The 22500-nt window shown below is 42.6% G+C and overlaps 2 protein-coding genes across 5 annotated transcripts in view; both read left to right on the top strand.

Annotated features, from left to right (window-relative positions):
- Positions 1–3425, top strand: part of LOC142466911 (uncharacterized) — a 28998-nt gene extending 25573 nt beyond the window's left edge. For all 4 annotated transcript variants that reach the window (XM_075572519.1, XM_075572518.1, XM_075572517.1 and 1 more), the window contains one exon: positions 660–3425. In XM_075572519.1, the coding sequence (XP_075428634.1) occupies positions 810–2513 (1704 nt within the window). In that variant the 5' untranslated portion in view covers positions 660–809 and the 3' untranslated portion in view covers positions 2514–3425. The remainder of the gene's footprint in view (positions 1–659) is intronic.
- Positions 1–22500, top strand: part of LOC142466919 (uncharacterized) — a 248109-nt gene that overhangs the window by 169775 nt on the left and 55834 nt on the right.

Here is a 22500-nt window from a genome sequence, read left to right as displayed (position 1 = left end):
TTACACCATTTTTTATATATATTTTTACTTGTCCACAAATAACTCAATATTGTAGCTATATATATATATACATTTTTATTTCATAACAAGTGTATAGTCAAACTTTTAATTTTTTAGCCATTTCCATACTGTTTTATACCAATACATAAAATCATCTCAGTGGTTAAATATACCTGATAGGCACAGTCTTTTCTTTATTTGTATATATATATATATATATATATATATATATATAATCAAACACACACTATTAGAGACCTGGTACGGTAACATCAGGTGACTGATATGTGAGCTTCTAATGAGACACGTATTCTTTTCATTGTACAAACAGTTTTTAATTATACCTTCACAACTGAAACTATCGACTTTCTATCTATCAAAGGATTTGAAAAGATTTCTGCCACTTTAATTGGTGTTTTGCAGCAAGTGAGATTTCCTTTTAAATCATTAAATATTATGATCCACTTTAAATGCATGATCCACTATATCTACTCTCCCGGCCCAAATGCTGCACGTGTTGTGCTAAACCCTTCATTTTTACAATGTACATCTGCAGTTTACTTTCATCCTGAACTTTTTGTGATTATGCCAACTTACCTCTCCTCCATGACCTTTTGTACGACAGTTTGTGTAACAGTGACTTTATTTTTCTCTTCTAGTACAAAGACAAGCACCAATAATCCACCCATGCCAACACTGTGAGGTTGCTTTTAGCAGTCAGGATTACCTCCTCAAACATCTGAAGTTCCAACACCCAAATGAGTATATGGAAAAGATGAGGACAGAACCATCTTGCAACATTACACTAAATGACAGAAAATGCATCTTTTAACCAGTCAAGGCAATTAATAAACAATGTAACTGCTTCTCATTCCAAAAGATATATAATAGCAGCTGCCACAGGAAAAGATCTTGGAGAAAGTGGAAAAAGTCTAACTTGGTTATCAGACCAGAACAAGATGACACAAACAGGGGAGAGACTGCATGTATGCGGCAAATGTGGGAAGGGATTTAGCTACATATCCAGCCTGATCAGACACAAGAGGACACACACAGGGGAGAGACCGCATGTATGTGGGGAATGTGGGAAGGGATTTAGTCAGTTAAACAGCCTGCACATACACCAGAGAACACACACAGGGGAGAGACCACATGTATGTGGGGAATGTGGGAAGGGATTTAGTCAGTCAACCAGCCTGAACACACACATGAGGACACACACAGGGGAGAGACCGCATATATGTGGGGTATGTGGGAAGGGATTTAGTCAGTCATCCAGCCTGAACACACACATGAGGACACACACAGGGGAGAGACCGCATGTATGTGGGGAATGTGGGAAGGGATTTAGTGACTTATCCAGCCTGAACACACACATGAGGACACACACAGGGGAGAGACCGCATGTATGTGGGGAATGTGGGAAGGGATGTAGTGACTTACCCAGCCTGAAAAAACACATGAGGACACACACAGGGGAGAGACCGCATGTATGTGGGGAATGTGGGAAGGGATTTAGTGACTTATCCAGCCTGAAAAAACACATGAGGACACACACAGGGGAGAGACCGCATATATGTGGGGAATGTGGGAAGGGATTTAGTCGGTCATCCAGCCTGAACACACACATGAGGACACACACAGGGGAGAGACCACATGTATGTGGGGAATGTGGGAAGGGATGTAGTGACTTATCCAGTCTGAACATACACAAGAGGACACACACAGGGGTGAGACCGCATGTATGTGGGGAATGTGGGAAGGGATTTTGTGTGTCATCCAGGCTGAACAAACACAAGAGGACACACACAGGGGAGAGACCGCATGTATGTGGGGAATGTGGGAAGGGATTTAGGGATGTATCCAGCCTGAACACACACATGAGGACACACACAGGGGAGAAACCACATGTATGTGGGGAATGTGGGAAGGGATTTAGTGAGTCATCCAACCTGAACATACACAAGAGGACACACACAGGTGAGAGACCGCATATATGTGGGGAATGTGGGAAGGGATTTAGTCGGTTATACAGCCTGCACATACACCAGAGTACACACACAGGGGAGAAACCACATGTATGTGGGGAATGTGGGAAGGGATTTAGTGACTTATCCAGCCTGAAAAAACACATGAGGACACACACAGGGGAGAGACCGCATATATGTGGGGAATGTGGGAAGGGATTTAGTCGGTCATCCAGCCTGAACACACACATGAGGACACACACAGGGGAGAGACCACATGTATGTGGGGAATGTGGGAAAGGATGTAGTGACTTATCTAGCCTGAACATACACAAGAGGACACACACAGGCGAGAGACCGTATGTATGTGGGGAATGTGGGAAGGGATTTAGTCAGTTAAGCAACCTGAACATACACAAGAGAACACACAGAGGCGAGAGATTGTATGTATGTGGGGAATGTGGGAAGGGATTTAGTGACTTATCCCACCTGAACACACACAGGAGAGAGACCGTATGTATGTTGGGAATGTGGAAAGGGGTTTAGTGACATATCCAACCTGAGCACACACAAGAGGACACACACAGACGAAAGACCGAATGTGGGAAGGAATTTAGTCAGTTATGCAACCTGAACACATACAAGATGACACACACAGGGGAGGGACCTATCTCTAAAGCCAGGCATATTTAGGGATAACCAGTGACTAAGACGCTCACGTATAAGTGTTCCGTTCGGAATTCAGGGGGAGCATAAAGGGAAATAAAACAAAAGAGCAATCTAAGTGTAGACAATAAAACAATTGTGAATTCGCTAAGTGATGTGTCTTGGCTCGTATTCACAGCCTACTCACAAGATGTTGATAAAAAAACAGGCAATTGGAAACAGTTTCCAGACGAGAAGAGGAACTCCTATTCCGGATGGGGTGAAGACCTCCAATCTCAGCAGAACAGTGGTATATGTAAAGAAGGAAAAGTATCCATAGTGCAGACCAATCTTAAAAAACGTAACTTTTATAGGGCTTAAAAATGCACACTTACATGCATTATTTGAATGTTTTTATTGTATCACAACACTGACGGAAGAGAGTATGCTGTGGACATTTGACTCACCCCCAGCCTCCGGTCTGCAAACGGTGTCTCAGCGGTCAGCTCCCTGCTTCCCTTGCTCTCTCCGAGGTACGCCGACACGTTACATCTGATTAGTCGCGACACGTCACTTCCGGATTTGGATTCTGGGTCTGCAATCTCGGTCACTGCCTCTCTCCTCCTACAGGCGGCTACCACTCTACGTGTTTCGCCAATCCCATCCGTGGCTTCGTCAGGAGTGTACCGCCCCCTCTCACCTAACATCTTAATATACCCTACTTAATTGACATCAATAAAAGGCATCTGCTAAAAAAAGGTCTGCACATGTTACTATATCATTTAATCGATTGACATTTCTATCTTGGTGTAAAAACTGGGACTTGAAAAAGGAGCATCCACGTAATAACTGGATCACAGAGACGGGGATACTGTGTGTACTAAGGATTCAAAGATTAATTAATGAAATAATCAATGAAGTGAGGGGGGATAATCAATATATAAAGGGAAATATTTACAAAGTACTCACGATTCTTATTTGAAAATCATACAATAAGATCTCTATTAATACATAGATAAATGATGTATGTATTGATATAAAAAAGGGGAATTAAAGGGACAGACCAGTGGAAAACTATCCAAAAAATCCTATTAAATTATTATAAAAAATCCATGTAAAAACTGTATATAAAAAATGTATAAAAAAGTGGGGGACAGGCCAATGCAAAAAGGCACCAGTAAAGTACCAAAAAAATGCCAAATAGGGGGAAAATTCATACTACATTGGTAGTCTCAAAAAAGTGCAAAGATAAAAATGTCATGATTTCACACCTCACAAATACGTTATACAATTCAATGTAAAATGGAACACAATACTGTATCTCCGGGACACAAGAAGGGGTAAATGGACGAGGGAACAGGAATTAAAAGGGCCCAGTGATCAATACATATTAGACGCATATTCCTGCAAGAAAATTTAAAAATACAGAGAGAAACAAGGAAGACAAGATTAGCATCACATTATGACTTCGGTTACAAAAATGGTGCTATTTCTATTTCCATGTTGAGGCCCCTGGGGGAGAGAGTCTGCAACCCGTGTATCCAGAAAGACTCTCTTTATGAGTTCCAGATTGTGATCTCCCCCCCCCCCCCCTGCCAATGGCCCAGAATGTGTTCTTTTTTTTCCAACCAAAAGTTTTTTTATTTTTGTTGAGTGCATGGTACAATAATCACATTTTCTTCCAACCCATTGTCTTATACAAATGTATCCACAACAACTCAGATTATAATTATACTCTCAAAAGACATACTGGGGATACGAACAGACCAACAAGACGTACCGACATACTACACCAGGGGGGGGAGGGGGTTGCCATTGAACGATTCCAGTGCAGCTGGGCTCCACATAGGGGTTGTGGTTCTCGTTGTTTCCCGTACTTCTTGGGCTTATAGGATAGCTGATCCGCAAGATCTCACAGTGACTGCTGTCGTAGCGTTGGTTGCTGAACTCTTCTGGAGTATCTTGGCCCTTGTCTATCCTTTTCTCTGCCCCTTTTATTTATCTCCTTGTTTTGATAAACGTCTATGTCTCCCTGTCTTTTACACTTCATCCAAGGAGAACGCGTCTATAACTATTAAAGCAGTATATTGGAGGCGTTGACCCCAGGGATATCGTTCAGAGCTAGCCATGGTGACCAGACTTTGAGAAAATTTGTGCCGGTGTCGTTAACCAGACTTGTTAACTGTTCCATCTGGCAAACGTGCCAAATTCGATTTCTGATTTTTGGGATGTTTGGTATGTCCGGTTTGAAAATGTGCCCTTGTATTCTCCAACGTCTTAGCGTGAAAATACACCGTCTGCCGACTCGGGATGACTTCACACCTCCGGAGGATTTAACCCACTCTTATAGCGCTGATGATCTGGGAAAACAAAATGGTGGACGAGCTCGGAGGAAAGCAGTAATTGAGTCAGACAGTGAAGCTTTGTCAAAAACTGTTCTCCTGTTTATTGAAGGGTATACAGCCAGTTTATATAGCAAACTTGAGCATAGAAAAAACACACATATGAGAACATACTTCCCCTTTTACTTCACAGTCTGTCTATCTCAGCAAAATGACAGTTAGACAGTTTATGGTCTGGGAAAGGGGCTCAATACAGAGTTAGGAGGCCGTTAAGGAAATGTCAGCATGTTGTGTAATGCATTCTTGTGTAACTTACAGTATGCCCAATATGGCTGAAGACAAGTTCCTTTTTTCTATAGGGCAAAATAAGTCTGAACAAATACAGTTCAGCTAGCGATAAGTAGGTGATAGGTCAGGTCACTTTCTCAGACTGCCTGGACAGCACAATTACGTATGGCATATAGCATGTGGTTAGTTCCTGAGACTTAAATGTTAGTACAGAATAGTTATAGAAAAATGGTTATCCAGCAATCAAAATGGAGTCCCCCCTTATATGCACATTTTCAATCCCCCCTTTTGTCATGACTAAATGACAATTAACCTCTAGGATATGGGGGTCTCGTATTGGATTTGAATATTATCATAATCCATCAAAGGTATCTGGACTCTAGTGGCAGTAGGTCCAGAGTCATGTATCATATTTGGGAAACTGTGAATGGGGGCATTAACGTCCAGTGATGCATATGTGTGATCAATTGACTTACCAAAAGGCATAATCATTTTACATAAAGATAAACACATAAATTTGTAACATGAAATAATAACAATTAATACTACAAATATGCAAACGATAAATATCAGTCCCATAACAATTCTCTTTCCCTCATTTTGTCGTGGGTCCATAACCTAACAACTACTATATTGTTTTTGATATTGTTGATATATTTTGTCGTACTGAAATAGTGGTGCAGGTTTTGGGGGTCCGAAGAAAATAAAAATATATATATATATGGCCACAGGAGTTCTTGTTTGTAGAGAGATATATATCGGTGTGGCTGGTATGATATCTTTTCTGTTTACCAGGTTGACTATTACTACAAAAACTATTACCAATTTCTAAATTACTATTCACACTGCTCTTCTGTAACTATTAGCACATTATGGCGGCTAAAACTTGTGAAAATTGGTGGGGGCTAATTTCTACCGGGAGCGATTGCACAAATATCCATCTTGCACGCATCTTTCATACTGCATTTATTCAGAATGGCAAAACAGAAAAATGGCTGCTATGGTAAAAAATGGCTGACTTATGATCCTTTCCTTGTGGCTGACACACGCCTCTGGGTGACCTCTCACTTTCCTCATAGCCTCATATCCAATCTTCTTAGTCCCCTCTTATTCTTTAGAGACAGTCTATTTAAAGAACAGTTAACCATTGCATAGTCCTGCTGGACCAGGAGATTGTCCAATTGTGCCTTGTCATTCTTTTTCGGCCATTATATCGGCACAGTTGATTTCTTCTCGGTCTCTTCTTCTGGGGGACTGCTGACATCACCGAAAAGAGGCATAGCGTCGGTGGGGGTGCAACGCACTTCTGAATCAAAGTTTACTGCATATGACACATACATAGAGAGTGATGAGTAGGACAGACACACACACAAAAGCATCCAATAGCTTCGCTTCCAGAGAACTAATCCAACCACCAAGTCCCAACAAATCCCATCCGTCATCTCTACCTTTAAACACTGGACTATTTTCCCCAAATAACATGACCTGTTCTAGTTGCAGGGTAATATTCTATCTGTCCTCCTATCACAGAGTCAATAACTTCCCTAGGGCAAACTCTTATTTCTACACCCTTCGTAACCAATTTCTTATAGATGGTTCTACAAATGTCTTATTTCATATTGATTTTTTCTCAAGGGGTTAAATATAACACTCATTTTTCCTGGGGTGCAACCTATTGAATATAGATAGTATATTGGATTATATTATACATAAAATATGGGCTTTGTTTACTAGGATTCCATTGTGTGACAAAAGGTGTGCATATATGCTATACACAAATCAATAAAAACAAAATAACAATTACTAAACAAAATATACCTGTTCCTACCCTATCGTCTTTGTGTGCACACTTATTTACACAAACCTAATAGACTATACATTTATAATTAAAATAACAAAACCTGTAAAGAAAAAAGATTATTAAAAAGTTCAAAGTTCATATGTTGAGGCCTGGAATTTTGGCTGTGTCTGTAGGCTTTTCCACTTTGGATACGGTGCAGATTGAAGCAACTGTGGGTGGTGCTGGGATAAGTTTCATATGCGTAACGTGGATCCAAAAAGAGACCTCTGCCACTTTATTTGCTGTAGTGGTGATGAGTAGTACTTTTAATAGTAGTAGTAGCGCCTTTTCATCTGGGATGAAGAACGTTCTTGCGTAGGAAATGCTTGACCATTAACCCATCTCTCGTAGGTGCACTTTCAACTTTGACATGTGCCTAGAGAGACTCAAAAATATATCAGTTGCATACAATACTTACTAATTGTTTTACTACACAGTCACTGTGGTCTTGACTTTGCTACAAAATAAATTCATTCAAATTGGTGCCTCAGCTATTGCCAAACCAAAAGAAAAAAAATGACTAAAATAATTCTGTATAGAACTCCAAACTAATTACTTGTAATATAATTTCTTTGAAAAGTGCCGAGCACACTGCCAACCTTAAAAGGCACTCAGCATTATTCTTAAAAATAAATAAATGATAATTTCAGATTTCGTTCATCCCGGGCACTAACCCATCTAACTTCTGGGCATAGACAGCTATATGATAAACAGCAATAATACCCCTCCTTTGTTCACATAATTTTATATATGAACAATATTACAGAAAGGATAACAGCATTCAAAACATAACTAACTATTGTTGTTTGATCTGTAGCTAAACTAACTTGAATCCTTTGGGTATAAAATTTGCATTAAAAACACTGAAAACACTACTGAATATAAATATAAGCAACTATTGTCTTCTGACAGAAACATCCTGTAATATAAGAAATTATAGACACAGATTTAAAAACTTTTTTTTTTTCGGATTGGAACAAGCTTGAAATAGCTTTCTGGGCATCCTGCCAAAACCTTGGAACAAAACAGATAGGAAAAAAAAAACTGTTAATTACATTACAATATAATTTGGGACATCTAAAAATGCAGCTCCTCACACGGCCTGATAACAGAATAAAATGTGACACACAAAAGAAACAAAAATAATACAACAAAAATTACCAAGACAAGGCAATGCAAAACTGTTTGATCCTGCTCGCAAACTATATTAATAAAACAGTTAAACCTAATTTGTAGCTACAGAGCTTCGGTTAACTTTCGTGTCTCAAATGTATCTCCGCACATTTTTTTCAACTGGAGAAGGGGGGCTAATTATTTTAGATTGTCTGGGCTGCTATTCTGATTCTCTCCCTCTCTCTCTCGACATGGAAATAGAGAAGTTGGAAAAGGATGTCTTTCTGGTTTTTAAGAAATCATCGTCTGGCCAGAACGAATAAATCCTCAAAATATACCAGTGACTGGGCTGAATTATATATATTTTTTTTTCATTTTTCTGACATTTGCCCATCTTTTTGTCCTTTTCTCTATAACCAGTCAAACTCTCCCTTTCCCATTATTGATTAGTTTGTGTTATAGTGCGGGTGTTTCTTACCTTTAAAATTTACACTTAACATGAGCAATTAATTATGTTCTTATTTCAGAAACAATTGCAAGTACCTAGATAAAATTGTATATATACAATAAACCGACATTCATATTATTCAATGCACATAAAACTTTCACATAGTTAGGATTCACTCAGATTATACAAGCACACAGGGATTACTCAATCAACCTTTTTACCATATTTATAAAATTTAATAAAACATTCTGGGGAAAAACTAATTTTCCTACCTTGAATTTACACACAAAACATATTTTCCACTAAGATTTACAATACTTGAGAATCTCAATACCGGCGGGAAAGACCCGTCTGAATTTAGACAAAAATATTCTACTAAAAAAAATTCTCTGGTTCCCTTCTTAGGGGCTGGTTTGCAATTACTGGAAAAATATCTTGTCTCTTTACAATCATAGCACTTCCTGTCCTTTCTTTTCCCTTGCTTTCTTAGCTTCTCTGCTCTTTTTTTTTTTTTCCTTCTTACGTTATGTTAAATATAAATACAGCAGTTTGGAGTTATAACACATTTTTTTTTTTTTTTAGCGTTGTTTGACAGACCTGCATAAAACTGTGCCACAGTGTCAGTATCTGATTCTGATTCATCCTGTGACTTTTCCCTGTCCCATGAACGGTCCCTGACAGGGGTTAATTCCTGCCTAGAGTCCGTCTCTTCCCCATCCGTACCGATCTGCCTGGCAGGCATATCAATAGGGAGTGGTCTAGGGAGCCTATTGCTTCGGGTTCCCCATGAAGCCATAAGAACTTCTTTATCGGAGACTTCCTCAGAGCCTGTGACCTAGGAAAGGTTAAGGGATCAGGGTTTTTTTTTTTTTTTAGAACAGGGACACTGGGGTAAATTGGGGCTACCTATGGAAATGGTAATTGTCCCGATGCCATAGGGGCAGGGGGCAAATATGCATTTTGAGAGTTATATATATATAAAAAAAATTCAGTTGACAGCACTTAAAAGATGCAATTTTGACACAGGCTGCAGCGCATTCCGTATCAGTTTTAATAATGCTAAAATCAACCTCTGCTTCAGCACAATCCTGTGTGTCAGCTAACAATGATTCATATTCGCGTTTTTTTAGCAGTGCGAATCAAATCGTTCCTAGTAGTATTTTTAGGTAAGAAAACAGATGATTGCGGTGTAACTAGGACAGGTTTGGCATTACTATGTGCGGGAGTTAATGTTACAGCACATGAATCAGTCAATACCTCTTTAAATTCCTCAGCTAGTTCCCTTACAGAAGCACAAAAATCCTTAACTCTATGATTGCTGGCTCCTGCAGATGACTCAGACGTCACAGAACCTGCTGAAGCAGTGGTTTCTTTAAGTTTCCTTAAAGGCAATTGGTTACGGGGTGATGGTATATCGGAATGAGACGAATCTGAAGTATCGTCTTCCCATTCACTCTCCCTGGAGACAGGGGGTGAAACGAGAGATGAAACTTTTGTGGAGCTTACGGCATTGGGAAGCTTTCTGTTTGGGCTTTCTTTACAGGACGACTTATGATGCTCAGATTCAGATAGGTGTGCCACCTCTGATTCTGCATCGTCTCTCAACTCCACATAGGTGGGTAGAGAGGGCTGTGGGCAAATGCCATTACTCTCCTCCCTGCGTACGGATGCAGGAGGTTTGGGGTGATGACTTGCAGCATAGTGTGATAACGCTGCCAACATGTTAGGATCAAAACTTGGAAAATAGTGGCACAGGTGTGATAGGACTATACGGGGGTATTTGTAACATCACAGAAGGCGGCGGTGTTGGGGGTAAAATATCTGGAGGTAAAAACTCCTGTGGGGGTGCATTAGGGGCTTGGGAATACATTGTAGTGAGATTATCAGGCGGGGGTTGCCAAATTGGCGCCTCAAATTTTGGGTTATTATTTTGTTTAGCCTCATCAATGTGAGGTGCAACTTTTACCCAAATGCGGCCACATAATGCCATATAATGCATGTCCCACTCGGGATCAGGCTGAAACCATAGCCATTCAGGATCTCCACCCAAACATAATCCTTTTATCATTGTCATATGAAATGCCGCAAAACTACCTTCCCATCATTTAGACAATACAATACACACTTGATTAAAATAACCAAAATCAAGCAAGCACTGCACTGTAAAAATATATGAGCAACACAGCGTGATATCATGCACTTATATACTTAGCACTTATATACTTAGCACTTATATACTCAGCACTTATATATCCTACGCACTGATATACTTATCACGTATATGTCTTACGCACAGATATACTCAGCACTTATATACTTATGCACTTATATATACTTAGCACTTTATATGTCTTATATATCTTATTTTATATATATAACGACATGCCCATGCACAATAATACAGAAAAAAGAAAAAAAATCCTTTAAAAATCCCGTACAATCCTCCTCCCCCCTTAAAAAAAAAATACACTTTTCCCACAGACACTTTAAGAGTTTTTCAAGCAGATACCCAACTATATCGCTTGTTCCTATCTCTCAACAGGGACTATAACCCTGTGTATATACTTCTGTCAAGGATTCATGTAATCCTGACTTCACTTTGAGTCCTTTACTCAAGTGTCTCTATGGTTTTTCCTTAACCTTGAATCATCCGGTGCAGCGGTAACTCTAAAAAACTTCTAAACCTTAAAACCTTATGGGCTCTTTGGGCAAGGAGACACAGATGGATAATATACAGATAAAATATATATCTTGTATGCTTACCCCGAATGTGGCTTCTATCCCACTTCTGACACCATGAAAATGTGCCCTTGTATTCTCCAACGTCTTAGCGTGAAAATACACCGTCTGCCGACTCGGGATGACTTCACACCTCCGGAGGATTTAACCCACTCTTATAGCGCTGATGATCTGGGAAAACAAAATGGTGGACGAGCTCGGAGGAAAGCAGTAATTGAGTCAGACAGTGAAGCTTTGTCAAAAACTGTTCTCCTGTTTATTGAAGGGTATACAGCCAGTTTATATAGCAAACTTGAGCATAGAAAAAACACACATATGAGAACATACTTCCCCTTTTACTTCACAGTCTGTCTATCTCAGCAAAATGACAGTTAGACAGTTTATGGTCTGGGAAAGGGGCTCAATACAGAGTTAGGAGGCCGTTAAGGAAATGTCAGCATGTTGTGTAATGCATTCTTGTGTAACTTATGCCCAATATGGCTGAAGACAAGTTCCTGTTTTCTATAGGGCAAAATAAGTCTGAACAAATACAGTTCAGCTAGCGATAAGTAGGTGATAGGTCAGGTCACTTTCTCAGACTGCCTGGACAGCACAATTACGTATGGCATATAGCATGTGGTTAGTTCCTGAGACTTAAATGTTAGTACAGAATAGTTATAGAAAAATGGTTATCCAGCAATCAAAATGGAGTCCCCCCTTATATGCACATTTTCACGGTTGCTTCCACAATGCTGCGAGTTCGCACCTCAGGGCGGTTGCAAAATGTGCAATTAATTTGTGCTCCGACCTGTTTAGCCCCCGAGTGTGTCTGGCCAGCAGAAACAACCAGGGGTCCAAAGGGATCGTGCAGTCGAGAATCCTCTGAAGCCAATTTCTGATCTCCTCCCAGATTGGGAGTACCTTGGTGCAGCCCCACAGCATGTGTAGCAAGTCTGCCTGCTCCCCACATTGTTTAGGGCACAATGGGGGGTAACCTCTGACAAACTTTGATAATCGTGTTGGAGTCAGATACCACCTCATTAGGACTTTATACGCGTTCTCCTTTAATGTCGTGCAAATCGAGCTTTTAGCTGCCGCCAAGCTAATTTGATCCCAGTCTTTGTCCTCTAATGTGTCTCCTAGGTCTCTTTCCCATCTGTTTCTATATTTTAATGTCACGTCAGCGTCAGGAGTCGGACAGACCACCGCTTTATACATTGTAGAGATAAGTCCCTTGGTTCCTGATCCAACAGAACAGAGCTGCTCAAAATTAGTGCGTTTAGCGCGGATGGGAAATTTGTCATAGAAAGCTCTTAGCTGGAGGTATCTAAAGAATTCTGAATTTGGAATTGACTTTTCAGACTTAATTTGCTCAAACGATTTAATCGATATTCTACCCTCCAGGTGTCGAAGGCGAGTATAACCCTTCTGTGTCCATGTAATAAAATCTTTCTTCTGCAGGCCCGGAGCGAAATCAGGGTTCCCCAAAATTGGGGTCATCAAGGAGTGTTGTCTCATTAAGACGTGCTTATATTTGCTTTTGTCCCAGGCTGCCAATGAGCTGACTACAGCAGGGAGCGGGTTTGTGAAGTCCTTGCGGACCTTGTTTGGAAGCCATATCAGGTCCTGCAATGCCACCGGGGCACAGCAGGCCGCCTCCAGCGCTACCCATCGCCTCTGGATAGGGTGGGTATGCCACTGAATGATTTGGGTTAATTGGGCCGCTCTATAGTACGACAACAGGCAAGGTACCGCTAGTCCTCCTTTTGTAGTGGGTCGAATTAGTATACTAGTTTTGATACGGGGGGTTTTATTACCCCAGATAAATTTCACCATTGCGGATTGTAACCGAAGGATCTCCTCCCTATTTATTGGGACCGGAAGAGTCTGAAATAGGTACAGTATCCTGGGTAGGAGATTCATTTTCAGTGATTGGATCTTCCCGATCCAGGATATGTTGTACCCTGCCCATTTCCGGAGATCTTCCTTCAGTGTCCGAATTAATCTGGGGTAATTCGCTTTATAAAGGGTATCTGATTGTTTTGTGATATGTATTCCTAGATATTTGATGCAGGAGGCTTGCCATTTGAATTCGAAATTTAGTGTGATCAATTTCTCAGTGGCCTTAGGTAAATTGATATTCAGTGCCTCTGATTTAGCCTGGTTAATTTTAAATCCCGATATTGTATTAAATTCCCCTAGTAATTGGAAGACGTTCGGCAGAGAGGTGAGGGGCTGTGATAGAGTGAGTATCACGTCATCAGCATACAGGGCCACCTTGTGTGGCTGGTCGCTGATTTGGATACCTGTTATATTGGGGCTGAGACGGATGTGTGCCGCCAGGGGTTCAATACAAAGCGCAAAGAGGAGGGGTGACAGGGGACAGCCCTGTCTAGTGCCGCTCTTTATCTGGAATTCTTCCGAAGGGAAGCCCTGGTGTCGGACCTTCGCCGTCGGTCCCTGATACAAAGCGAGAATTGCCTCTATCATTCTCCTTCCCAACCCAAACGCCCCAAGCGTCGCCCTCAGGTAGGGCCAGTCTATTCTGTCGAACGCTTTTTCAGCATCTAGACTAAGCACCATAGACGGGATATGTTTTTTCTGCGCCAGATCAATTAAGTCAATAATCCGTCTGGTGTTATCAGCTGCTTGTCGACCACATATGAACCCTACTTGGTCAGGATGGACCAACTTGGACAACACCTGGTTAAGGCGGTTAGCTAACAGTTTGGAAAAGATTTTTATATCCGAGTTTATTAACGAGATGGGTCTGTAGCTTTTACAGTCCGCTGGGTCTTTTCCTTGTTTGTGGATTACAGAGATTGACGCCTGGAGCATCGAGCTCGGGATAGGGGCACCATCCAGAAAGGAATTACAAAGTTTTAGTAAATGAGGAGCTAGTATGTTACGAAATTTCTTATAATAGAGGTTGGAAAAGCCATCTGGGCCTGGGGCCTTGGCTGCTTTCAATGACTTCATTACCTCTAGCAGTTCCTCGCTAGTAAATTCTGCCTGCAGTGCGTCCCTCTCCTCTCTGGTTACTGTAGGCAGCTGTGCCTCAGTCAAGAACGTCTTAAGCCGTGTTTGTGTGGTTGGCGTGTGAGCCACCTTCGCCCCATCGTATAGGGTCTCGTAATATTCCTTAAATTCATTGACTATTTTTTTAGGGTCCGAGGTCAGGTCCCCTTGTTTTGTTCGAATTGTATGAATTTGGGAGACCTGGTTTTTGTCTCTTAGCTTATTGGCAAGTAGGGCATCTGGCCTGTTTGCTTTTTCAAAATATTTCCGCTTAGTCCATGTCAGCTCCTTTTCAGCCCGGGAGGTTAACAAAATATTTAGTTTGGTTTTGGTGTCTAGCAACTCCTTAAGGGTCATCGCGTCTTTATTCTTTTTGTGTCGAGTTGAGAGGACTGCTAATTCTGCTTGTAAGTGATTGATTTTTTTGTCCTTCTCTCTCTTTCGCCTGCTTGCAATCCTCATGAGCTCTCCTCTCAGAGTCGCCTTATGGGCCTCCCATAAGATAGCCTGCGAAGTCACACTTCCTATATTCTCCTGAAAATATTCCCTGATCTTGTCCCCTACGTTTTGTGCAATTGCGGGGATCTTTAGTAAAACTTCATTTAGTTTCCAGTTCGCTCATGGTCTGTCTAGACTAAAATTAGTGCACCGTAGCTCAATCGGTGCATGATCTGACCACGAAATATCGTGGATGCCCGTGTGGGAGATCTGTGAAACCAGTCTACTTGATACAAACAGGTAGTCTATCCGACTGTATCTGTCATGGGGATGGGAGTAGAATGTGAACCCTTTATCCTGGCGATGCTGTTCTCGCCAAATATCTAGTAGGTTATTGGAATGTAGCCCTCTATTCCAAGTTTGTCTTATCTTAGAGCTATTTTTACCACCCGGAGTGCATCTGTCCATTATAGGGTCAAGGGTTTGGTTGAAGTCGCCCCCTAGTATTACACAACCTTGCGCTACTCTCCGGAGTGCAGCGAAAAATCTGTCTAAGAAAGCTTCTGTGCCTTCACTTGGAGCGTAAACATTTGCCAGCGTGATTGGTTGACCTCTTATTTCACCGACTAAAATGAGAAATCGGCCGTTGTAGTCTTTTTTAATGGTCGTAATCGTCAGGGGCAAGCGGTTATGCACCAGAATGGCTACTCCTCTTTTTTTTTTTGTGGCTGAGGCTGAGAACCAGTTCTTATATCTATGGTCGATAAATTTTGGGGAGTTAGTTTAAGAAAAATGAGTTTCCTGTAAGAGGATGATGTCAGGGTCTGTTTTTTTATAGTCAGCTAAAGCTAGTCTACGTTTCCTTGGATTATTAAAGCCCTTAACGTTATGTGAGATGATGGTAATCCCTTTATTCATGTTTGTGGTTCCCAACCTTTACTCTTGCGGATGCAGCCTTCTGAGCCTCTGGTGACAGCGATGTGGGTGACGGGAGTTCCTGTGCTTGATTCTGCTTGTCCGCAGTCCGGAGCCATGGCATAGGGGTACAGGGGGAAACACACTGGGGAAACATAAAAAAACACATTTCAACAATCATTTCAACACATATCAACATTCCGGGGACTGGGCGAGAGCTAGCTCCCCCAATCTCCTTCTCTGCCCTTCTCAGGTGTGCAGCCTGGATGGAGTACGGGATGGCCCTCCTTCCCCCTCTCCCATCCTTCTTGGCTGGCCTAAGTGGGACTTCCATGGGCCTCTCGTGGGTCGTCTCTCCCACGCCTATGTGGAGGCTCATGCTCAAAGCCTTCGCGAGGGGCAGCGCTCCCCCCCCTCCTCCCTTATCTAAGTAGTAGTGTATTAGTGTAACGGCCACTTTGTGTAACTTGCTACCTGTAAGTGCAGCTTCATACATTAACTATTGGAGTGTAACTGTCAACTTGTGCAAAATAACTGTTTGCCCCTGTTTGCTATCCTTTCCTGCCTGTCTCAGTGTCTATGTACGCTCCAACCCTCTGTTGTGCTGGGTACTATATTACTATATTACTCGTTAGTGGTGTATGGTAGGCTACGATTGACTAGCCCTTCAGGCTATGCCCCCGCCTCTCTGCTCGTCTGCTATGTGCTGGTGAATCAATTGGGTCTCCCCTCTCTCCGCCCCCCCGGTTCCCGGATAGAATCATGTTTCCCTGCTTCCGCTGCGGGGTAGTGTCTTTGCTCATGTTTGTCCTTTCATGCCGCCATTAGTGTTGTTAGCGCCTTAAGTCCTCGAAAGCGGTGGTGCCCCTCTTCCATTGAGTGCTGTGCTCTTCCGGAGCTTGCCGGTGCTACTTTCCGGCGTATCTGCTCCTCTGCCACCTCCAAGATGGCGTCTGGTCCACTTCCGGTGACGTATTTCCGCCGGCCGCCATTTTCCTTCAGTCAGCCCGCGGAGAAGGACGTCTCTTCACCTGTTCCCGCGTCTGAAGGCCCTCCACTTCCGCAATGAAGCCATGCTGTGAGCCGCAGTCTGGGGCACCATGTTGGGTGTCTTGCGTTTCATCCCAAGTCGCCATTTTCAGCTTCAGGTGAGGTTTTGGATTTTCTTTTTCAGGCACTCTGAGAAGTCTTCTTGGTGGTATTACCGGCAGGGCAGCGACATTGACAGATATCTTGGCAAGTTCTTTGAGTGGCAAACTGGTGTGGGAAGCTTTGCTCCAACTTTTAAACTATAATCGCAATCAACTGGACTTAGTTAGTTTTAGGAAACTGGGGGGTTCAACGGGCCTCGGGGGATTTTGGCGCTCCCACGGTGCTCCATTCTGGATCCTCCCGTGCCTCTCTTCTGGGGCTTTGTGTCTGGCCCTCCTTCAGTCCCAGTTTATGCAGGAATTCTTCGCTTTCTCCTGGGTCTTTTATAGTTATGGCCCTTCCGTTCCGTATCACCATCAGGCCAAACGGAAAAGTCCAGCGGTATCTCACCGCTCGGTCTCTCAGCAGCTTGGTGACCGGGTGTAGTGCTCTCCGTCTCGTGAGGGTGATCGGGGATAGATCCTGGAACAGCTGGATAGCGATTCCCTCAAACCGGCATGCTCCCTCCATTCGTGCACATTTAAAGATCGCGTCTCTGGTCTTAAAATAGTGCAATCTTGCAATTATGTCCCGCGGTTGATCAGCTGCTGCCGGGCGGCTTCTGAGGGCTCTGTGGCAGCGGTCCATCACTCTTTCTGCCGCAGGGAGATCGGGTAAAATGGTTTCCAGCCATCTGGATATAAAGTCCTCTGCGTCTGTGACCGTTTCTGGGACGCCGCGCACCCTGATATTATTTCTGCGGTCCCGGTTTTCGGCATCCTCCTGTCGGTCTAGTATCTCTGTAATTTGAGTTTGCATATATGTGATTTTTTTATCTGCTTTTTTATGTTGTTTAGAAGCGGCCGCCATCTTTTCCTCTAGGGCACCCGTTCTCTCCCCTAGCCCCTGAACCTCTTTTTTCATGTCCTGCAGGCCGACATATATCATATCTTTCATGTCCTGGTATAAGCGATCAAAATCGCATATCCGGACAGGCATCTGGGTGGGCTGATGCAGTGGGGGGTCTTCTTCCCTCTCTGAGTCTGATCCTGCTGCCGACTCTGGCGGTCCCGCTGCGGCAGCGCCTCGTGGGGTAGAACGTCCCAAATAACGCCTTAAATCGTCTTCCTTTTTCTTTTTCGCTGATAGCGGAGCCATCCTGGGGGTATCTCTTACTCTTTTCCTGCTTTTATTTCTGGGTTTTATCGGTGATTATTGCCATTTTTATGACTTTGTGGGAGGTAGGGGATGGAGCTCTAGGTTTATGCTGCCATCTGCTCCAGCCTCGCGCATGCGCCTCCGGCCCGGAATGTGTTCTATGGCCATGTAGGTCAGACCAGCAGTGCCCCCCTGGTGTTTCTCCAAAAAATGTTTGGATAGACTGTGCGTGACAAGTTGTCTTTTTATGCTACTAAGATGTTCTGTAATTCTGACCCTTATCGGTCTTTCAGTCTTCCCTACATACTGTAGTTTGCAAGGACACTCCAGGAGGTACACCACATGGTCCGACCTGCATGTCAGACATGACTCCACTTTAAAAATCTCTCCCGTGTTGTTAGAGGAGAACTTTATTTTATTTGTGGATTTGAATTGACATGCCCTGCATGTTTTGCATCCATAGAATCCTTTGTTTTGTTGTAACCAGTTTCCGGATTTAGTTTTCCTTTTAAGAATACTAGGTTCTAATCTATCTTTCAGGTTACAAGCCTTCCTGAAAATTACATTTGGACGTTCGGGAATCTCCCCCCCCCCCCCAGAATGGGATCATTCCTTAGAATGTCCCAATGTTTTGTAATGATCTTTTTAATTTCTCTAGCTTCCCCATTAAAATTAGTGAGGAAAGCAAAATCTAGTTTGGTGTTTCTAACTTGATTCTTAGATCTAGGTTTTAGGAGATCCTCCCTCTTTATATTTTTCATCGTACCAAAAAAAGTTGTGTTGTAAAATGAACATGATTGCATCAATAATAAAATCCGCCTGTGTTTCTGCTAGATCTACATCCATCGACAAACATCTTTTTATCGCCCTGCAATCCTTCTCATGATCTATTGATGTATATAATGATACAACATCAGATTATGCCTGTAGACGGACGTTCACAGAGGTACACAATTTGGAGACGTTTATAATGTGAAATTATAATAGGCTTTATTGTGCCTTTTCCTTTTCATCAGGAAATTATCCAAACACAGAGGGGGAACAAAGCTTCCATTCACTTGGGAGTATTTCTAGTGAAATCCTTGCAATTAGTTCACATCTCCATTAGTTAAGCTTCTCCCAGCCCAAACACATACTGCTGCGGCAGAGTTTATTCGATATTTGCCCGTTCTCTGCCGCAGCAGTAGCCTGGCGCGCGCCCGAGAGTGACGGGCACGCGCCGAAGCAGCGGAAGAGCGCCCTCCGATCGGGGCGCTCTCCCTACCGCTGCCGGGTCCGCCGGGTCCCCCGGAACCCCCTGCCGCTGTCCCGCGATCGCGGGACACCAGGGCTCCCTCGGGGAGCCCCTGGACGCGCGTGCAGGGGGCGCACGCTCCCGATGACGCGTGACCGCGCGTCGATGACGCGCGGCACGCCGAGGGGCGGCCACTAGCAAGCCGGGAGATTTCCCGGCTTGCGGTACCGACCACACTCGGATAAAGTGTGTCGGTACTGTAACATGAAAATAAGCAGATATAAGCAGTCTCTTAATAAGGAAAGTCTTATCTGTTTAGTTGCTGTAGAGTAAGCTTCTCTGCTCTCCTGGAACCGCACCCGTGCATGCACAGAAAAATATCAGCATCCAGGTTTAGAAGTCTTATTTGGTGTCTTGCAATCAGCTCTGCTGTGTGGCTGGCAGAGCTCAAGACTGGTCAGCTTCAGAGATCTGGGTTTCTTTTGGTCAGACTCTCCTGGGACTCAAGAACTTCTGCTCTGTCTCTCCAAAGGTCAGCTCTCAGTCAGAGCTAAAGAGAGTCACTTCCTGTCTGAACAGACAGGTTTTTATAAACAATCTAATCAGGCAGGTGGTGTTTAGTAATTAACTACCACACTGCTAGATTAAAGGCACATTACTGAACAGGGATATGTCCCCTGTTACATTGCCATTATATAATCTTGTTCCCATTTCACTTTACCCAAGGTATTTAACAAGTCTGTGGTGTCCCTAAAATATGCTTTTTGCGGCGTAACGTATTTCTGCAAGAATGTATCAAGAAGTGACAAATTAGCTGTTAGGGAGTCAATCCCCAAGACTATTGGTCTGCCTGGGGGATTGACCTCACTTTTATGAAGTTAGATGAAGCCTTATGTAAGGTAGACGGATTAAAGAGGGAGGATCTCCTAAAACCTAGATCTAAGAATCAAGTTAGAAACACCAAACTAGATTTTGCTTTCCTCACTAATTTTAATGGGGAAGCTAGAGAAATTAAAAAGATCATTACAAAACATTGGGACATTCTAAGGAATGATCCCATTCTGGGGGGGGGGGGAGATTCCCGAACGTCCGAATGTAATTTTCAGGAAGGCTTGTAACCTGAAAGATAGATTAGCACCTAGTTTTCTTAAAAGGAAAACTAAATCCGGAAACTGGTTACAACAAAACACAGGATTCTATGGATGCAAAACATGCAGGGCATGTCAATTCAAATCCACAAATAAAATAGAGTTCTCCTCTAACAACACGGGAGAGATTTTTAAAGTGGAGTCATGTCTGACATGCAGGTCGGACCATGTGGTGTACCTCCTGGAGTGTCCTTGCAAACTACAGTATGTAGGGAAGACTGAAAGACCGATAAGGGTCAGAATTACAGAACATCTTAGTAGCATAAAAAGACAACTTGTCATGCACAGTCTATCCAAACATTTTTTTGGAGAAACACCAGGGGGACACTGCTGGTCTGACCTACATGGCCATAGAACACATTCCAGCCCATTGGCAGGGGGGGGGGGAGATCGCAATCTGGAACTCATAAAGAGAGAGTCTTTCTGGATACACAGGTTGCGGACTCTCTCCCCCAGGGGCCTCAACATGGAAATAGAAATAGCACCATTTTTGTAACCGAAGTCATAATGTGATGCTAATCTTGTCTTCCTTGTTTCTTTCTTGTTTCTCTCTGTATTTTTAAATTTTCTTGCAGGAATATGCGTCTAATATGTATTGATCACTGGGCCCTTTTAATTCCTGTTCCGTCGTCCATTTACCCCTTCTTGTGTCCCAGAGATACAGTATTGTGTTCCATTTTACATTAAATTGTATAACGTATTTGTGTGAGGTGTGAAATCATGAAATTTTTATCTTTGTACTTTTTTGAGACTACCAATGTAGTATGAATTTTCCCAATTTTTGGCATTTTTTTGGTACTTTACTGGTGCCTTTTTGCATTGGCCTGTCCCCCACTTTTTTATACATTTTTTATATACAGTTTTTACATAGATTTTTTATAATAATTTAATAGGATTTTTTGGATAGTTTTCCACTGGTCTGTCCCTTTAATTCCCCTTTTTTATATCAATACATACATCATTTATATATGTATTAATAGAGATCTTATTGTATGATTTTCAAATAAGAATTGTGAGTACTTTGTAAATATTTCCCTTTATATATTGATTATCCCCCCTAACTTCATTGATTATTTCATTAATCAATCTTTGAATCATTTTTTTAATCATTAGAACACACAGTATCCCTGTCTCTGTGATCCAGTTATTACGTGGATGCTCCTTTTTCAAGTCCCAGTTTTTACACAAAGATAGAAATGTCAATCGATTAAATGATATAGTAACATGTGCAGACCTTTTTTAGCAGATGCCTTTTATTGATGTCAATTAAGTAGGGTATATTAAGATGTTAGGTGGGAGGGGGCGGTACACTCCTGACGAAGCCAAGGATGGGATTGGTGAAACGCGTAGAGTGGTAGCCGCCCGTAGGAGGAGAGAGGCAGTGACAGAGATTGCAGACCCAGAATCCAAATCCGGAAGTGACGTGTCGCAACTAACCGGATGTGACGTGTCGGCGTACCTCGGAGAGAGCAAGGGAAGCAGGGAGCTGACCGCTGAGGCACCGTTTGCAGACCGGAGGCGGGGGATGAGCCAGATGTCCACAGCATACTCTCTTCCGTCACAGTGTTGTGATACAATAAAAACATTCAAATAATGCATGTAAGTGTGCATTTTTAAGCCCTATAAAAGTTACGTTTTTTAAGATTGGTCTGCACTATGGATACTTTTCCTTCTTTACATATACCACTGTTCTGCTGAGATTGGAGGTCTTCACCCCATCCGGAATAGGAGTTCCTCTTCTCGTCTGGAAACTGTTTCCAATTGCCCGTTTTTTATCTACATCTTGTGAGTAGGCTGTGCGTATGAGCCAAGACACATCACTTAGCAAATTCACAATTGTTTTATTGTCTACACTTAGATTGTTCGTTTGTTTTATTTCCCTTTATGCTCCCCCTGGATTGCAAACGGAATTCTACAATTTGGGGACCAGAGAAACCAGTCCCTGCCAGCTGGGTTAGAGCAGGGGTTTTTAATTCAACTTACACTTGTCACGTCATTGCCACGTTTTTGTATGAGTTAACTGTAATCACTGGATTATTAAGTTTATTCACTGTATATTTTGAGTAATCACTATTAGTGTTAGCGCCTTTCTTTCAC

The sequence above is a fragment of the Ascaphus truei genome, chromosome 15, assembly GCF_040206685.1.
Source record: "Ascaphus truei isolate aAscTru1 chromosome 15, aAscTru1.hap1, whole genome shotgun sequence".
In the NCBI taxonomy this organism is placed as follows: Eukaryota; Metazoa; Chordata; class Amphibia; order Anura; family Ascaphidae; genus Ascaphus; species Ascaphus truei.
Note: the sequence above shows the minus strand (reverse complement) of the source record. Positions and strands in the feature narration are given on the sequence as shown.